Source organism: Cyprinodon variegatus, unplaced genomic scaffold (assembly GCF_000732505.1).
Source record: "Cyprinodon variegatus isolate N-32 unplaced genomic scaffold, C_variegatus-1.0 Scaffold631, whole genome shotgun sequence".
NCBI classification, from domain to species: domain Eukaryota; kingdom Metazoa; phylum Chordata; class Actinopteri; order Cyprinodontiformes; family Cyprinodontidae; genus Cyprinodon; species Cyprinodon variegatus.
In genome coordinates this window covers 180,677-185,442 of record NW_015151084.1, presented here as the reverse complement: position 1 = coordinate 185,442, position 4,766 = coordinate 180,677, and the positions used below count along the sequence as shown (strand labels likewise).

The window sequence follows — 4,766 nt, the reverse complement described above, 5'->3', positions numbered from 1 at the left end:
GTTTCTGATTTTGCTTCCAACATGTAAGCTCTTTTTTTTTTTTTTTTTTTGCAATAATTTGTTCTTAAAGCTTTGTAAAACACATATTCTACAGTGGTGATTTCAACCAGGAGGAATTAATGTTGTGTTTTCTTTTTTTTCTTTTTTTTTTCTTTTTAATTTCAATAAAATATCATCATTAGCATTTGTGTTTTGGCTGTTTTTTTTCATAATAAATGCAACTTCTTTTATAAAATGATTCTAATTGTTTAATATTAAAAATGAAGCCTCAAGTAAGAGGACTTTAATAGTGAGATTGTAGCTACTTTAAGTTACATTGCAAATAACAGATTTACTTTCGTTAATCCTGAATAATAATGTTGGGGCTTTACTGGTTTTCCTGACCTAACGCTTATTGGGGGTCCAATTGCAATGCATATCTAACCAAATCAGTTTAGAACCATTTTAGAACAAATGGCGTTTCAAGGCACTTCACAGAGTTATTTCACTCTAATCATACAGACAGACAAAGGTTTTCTAAGTGTGGCAAGGTGCACAACAGAGGGCCATTTTGGGATTCGGACCCGCAAGGGCCCTGAGCGATCACCATGCACACTGACTAGTCAGGCAAAGGGATATAAACCCCCTGGCCAAGTAGCCTGGCCACATGATAACTTGGAGGCATGCAGGTGGTGACAGTGAGGAGAAAAACTCCCTTTTAACAGGAGGAAGCCTCCAGCAGAACATGGCTTAATGTTAGCAGCCATCTGCCAGAACCAACAGGGAGGTTGAGAAGACAGTACAGAGTCAAACACACTAAAACAGCACAGAAGAACCAGGAATACTTTAGGTAAGAGAAAATAGTAAAACATTAACTGTAATAGTATTGTAGCTCCTGATGTAGCTTCATCTAGGTGATAAAAACGGCTAAGCAGATAAACTAAGGCAGAAATCTAGTCTATGATCTACACAATAGGTCCTCAGCAACACAGCCAATAATCCTCTGCAGGAAGGATTCACAAATGAACAGAAAGCTAGGAGAGATGTAGCTTCTGTGGAGAGAGAGAAAATAAAACTAAATCAGAGTTTAAGGTGAGGTCACATAGATCTGTATTCTGACATCATGTTGTGTTTCCCCCCAAACTCTCCACTGTTTAAAACAGGACTGCTGGATCAGAGCTGCCTAAACTATAAAAAAGATAACTTACATGAATAAACTGTTCAAGCTGAATCCATTTACACAGACTGGGACTTTCTCTTACTATTTGCAACTAGTAATTAGTTAAACAAAAAAAAGAGTGAAAGTATTTAGTGGCACTTTTTAATAATATCTTAAATTGTCATAACTTGCAGTAACTATATTATTGAGATCTGAAATTAGAGTTCATCCTTGCCAGAATTCATTTTTAGATAGGAAGAATGTTTATTTTACATATTTGTGAGTAAAATATAATAGTAAAATTATATTTCAGATATTTGAAATATTTATTTTAGATAGGAAGAATGTTATTTTAGATATCTGAAAAGTTCATTCTGACTAGGAAGAAATGCATTTGAGACATCTGTATTACATATTCAGGCAAGTTAATAATCGTCAAAACGGCTTGCCATAAGATCTTGATTTTCTTCTTAACTGCCAAAGCTTTCCCTGATCATCACAATGTTTCCAACACTGGCTTGAATTCAAAGTATTTTTTTAAATGTTGCTCGCTGTAACTGCTATATCTCCACACCCATGTTTAGCTAAATGTGCCAGGCTATCATAGAAATGCCTCTGTTTGTCAGTTCATAGTTTGTAGAATGCCACAAAGTGTTTTTTTTATTTAGCCATGGTGATATGTTGCAGCTGCTGGCTCAAAACTGTTTGATTAAATTATACAGAAAATAGTTTTCAAATCGAAATCTCTGACCTGAGACATGTAACATGTCTTACATGTAAATTTTGATTTTGTGCTTGTACCTTAAATGAAAGCTGGGTCAATGTCAAACAGGTGAAAAACAGGGTCCATGTTGAGAGGTGACCTGACAAGGTGCAACTTTAAAATAGGTTCTTTAATATATACTGAGACACACTGTGTGCCTTGAAGTCATAAATGGACGGATCTCAAAGTTATGGGTTTTTTGCTGTCACAGCGCCCACTGTCGCCATAGGCTGTGGGCTACCTGACAGTGGCGACTAACAAAGATGGCGCAGGCACCGTGCGGTGGAGGAGGAGTTACGTGAACAACTGGGAGCAAAAAGCAGTGATCATCTATCTGAAAGGTCAGTTAACTGAGTTAACTATAAAGTCTACTATAGAGTCCCTGCTGTATATAGTGGATTTAGGGGTTAGGATGGACGTTCGGACACAGTAAGCTTGTATGAGCTATAAGAACAGCAACTTTTTAAAAGTGCGTGCACAAGGAGAAATGGGCTTGTGCATGCTCTTGCATGAGTTTAACGGGCATTCCCTCTCGGGAGCTGGTACAGGGTTCGGCATATGCATTTTTTTAAGTGGAGAGGGTCCCAGAAATCCTCTACAGTATCTTTAATAGTTCCTGTGCTGCTCTCCAACAGCAACACAGAGACAAACAGGACAAATAACCATTCACTCACACCTCTAGAGATCTAGAGAAGCCAATTAATCTAACAGCTATGTTTTTGGACTGTGGGAGGAAGCCGGAGTTCCCGGAGAGAACCCACGCGTGCTCAGGGAGAACATGCAAACTCCATGTAGAAAGTCCCTGGGCTGGGAATCAAACCAGTAACCTTCTTGCTGCACGACAGCAGTGCTACCCACTGCTCCAATGAGCAGCCTAGAAAGATATCATTTTGAAAATTGGTAGCACTAACGTACCAACGCATCCTAGTAATTTTATTTATGCAAGTGTACTTTCCTCCGAGATCCGTCAACATTGATGGCAGGGCGTTAGGAACAGCTTGTTGAAAACATGTACTTAGTGACTAGTAGAACAGGGAAGTCCATGCAAAAAACATGACCTGTGCAAAAATATAACAATGNCTCATCTACCAGATCCCATCATCATGAAGGTTGCTCATATCTACCTGCTCTGCATCCTGGGAGCCGCCCTGCTGTCTACAGTCCTCTGCAACAGTAAGGATGTTGAGGTTTATTTTACTTAGAGATGCCACTTCTCCACTCAGCTGATATTAAATTACCTAACGCTGTTATTTTCAGGTGGAAATGCTGCTGATATGTGCTGCTTTGAATACTTTCCAAGTCCCATAAACAGTGAGCTGATCTCTTCGTATTTCAAGACTGGTCCTCGGTGCCACTTGAATGCAGTTGTGTAAGTACCAGAACCTTATTTTCTTTCATTCTCTGTTAGATAGTAATTTGTTCTTTTTTGTGTGTTAAATTTGTAGTTCATTAAAAATCATTTCTATTTGGCAAACACTATATATTTTTTTCCTTTCAGCTTAATAACAAAACGATCCCGCCGCATCTGTGTGAACCCAGAGCAGCGCTGGGTGGTGAAGATGATCAATTACCTGGAGAGTCAGTCCCTGGTCTAGAGATCTAGAAGCTGCCTACCGTTCTGCTTTATCAGATCATGTTAAGTACATGTAGCAATGCGAGCATCATTTCGGTATCAGTGCTTTTAAGTTTCTGATTTTGCTTCCAACATGTAAACTTTTTTTTTTTTTTTTTTTGTAATAATTTGTTCTAAAAGCTTTGTACAACACATATTCTACAGTGGTGATTTCAACCAGGAGGAATTTATGTTGTGTTTTCTTTTTTTTTTTTTGATCTTTTTAATTTCAATAAAATATCATCATTAGCATTTGTGTTTTGGCTGATTTTTAAATAATAAATGCAACTTTTATAAAAATGATTCTGATTGCTTAATATTAAAAATGAAGTCTCAAGTAAGAGGAGTTTAGTAGTGAGATTGTAACTACTTTTCAAATGCATAAAGTTACATTGCAAATAACAGATTTACTTTCGTTAATCCTGAATAATAATGTTGGGGCTTTACTGGTTTTCTTGACCTAACGCTTATGGAGGGTCCAATTGCAATGCATATCTAACCAAATCAGTTTACTTAATTAGAACCATTTTAGAACAAATGGCATTTCAAGGCACTTCACAGACTTATTTCAATCTAATCATACAGACAGACAACGGTTTTCTAAGTGTGGCAAGGTGCACAACAGAGGGCCATTTTGGGATTTGGACCCGCAAGGGACCTGAGCGATCACCATGCACACTGACTAGTCAGGCAAACCCCCTGGCCAAGTAGCCTGGCCACATGATCAGTTAGAGGCCTGCAGGTGGTGACAGTGAGGAGAAAAACTCCCTTTTAACAGGAGGAAGCCTCCAGCAGAACATGGCTTAATGTTAGCAGCCATCTGCCAGAACCAACAGGGTGGCTGAGAAGACAGTACAGAGTCAAACACATGAAAACAGCACAGAAGAACCAGGAATACTTTAGGTAAGAGAAAAAAGTAAAACATTAACTGTAATAGTATTGTAGCTCCTGGTGTAGCTTCATCTAGGTGATAAAAACGGCTAAGCAGATAAACTAAGGCAGAATTTTTGTCTATGATCTACACAATAAGTCACCAGAAACACAGCTAATAATCCTCTGCAGGAAGGATTCACAAATGAACAGAAAGCTAGGAGAGATCTAGCTTCTGTGGAGAGAGAGAAGATAAAACTAAATCAGAGTTTAAGGTGAGGTCACATAGATCTGTATTCTGACATCATGTTGTGTTTCCCCCCAAACTCTCCACTGTTTAAAACAGGACTGCTGGATCAGAGCTGCCTAAACTATAAAAAAGA

At 38.3% G+C, this 4,766-nt stretch overlaps 1 protein-coding gene across 1 annotated transcript; it reads left to right on the top strand.

Annotated features, from left to right (window-relative positions):
* Nucleotides 1-2,987: 2,987 nt before the first annotated feature.
* On the top strand, nucleotides 2,988-3,643 carry LOC107096538 (C-C motif chemokine 5-like). Its single transcript, XM_015393241.1, has 3 exons — nucleotides 2,988-3,074; nucleotides 3,159-3,270; nucleotides 3,400-3,643. The coding sequence occupies exons 1-3, from the start codon at nucleotides 3,005-3,007 to the stop codon at nucleotides 3,494-3,496; spliced, it is 279 nt and encodes a 92-aa protein (XP_015248727.1). The 5' UTR covers nucleotides 2,988-3,004; the 3' UTR covers nucleotides 3,497-3,643.
* The last annotated feature ends 1,123 nt before the right edge of the window (nucleotides 3,644-4,766 follow it).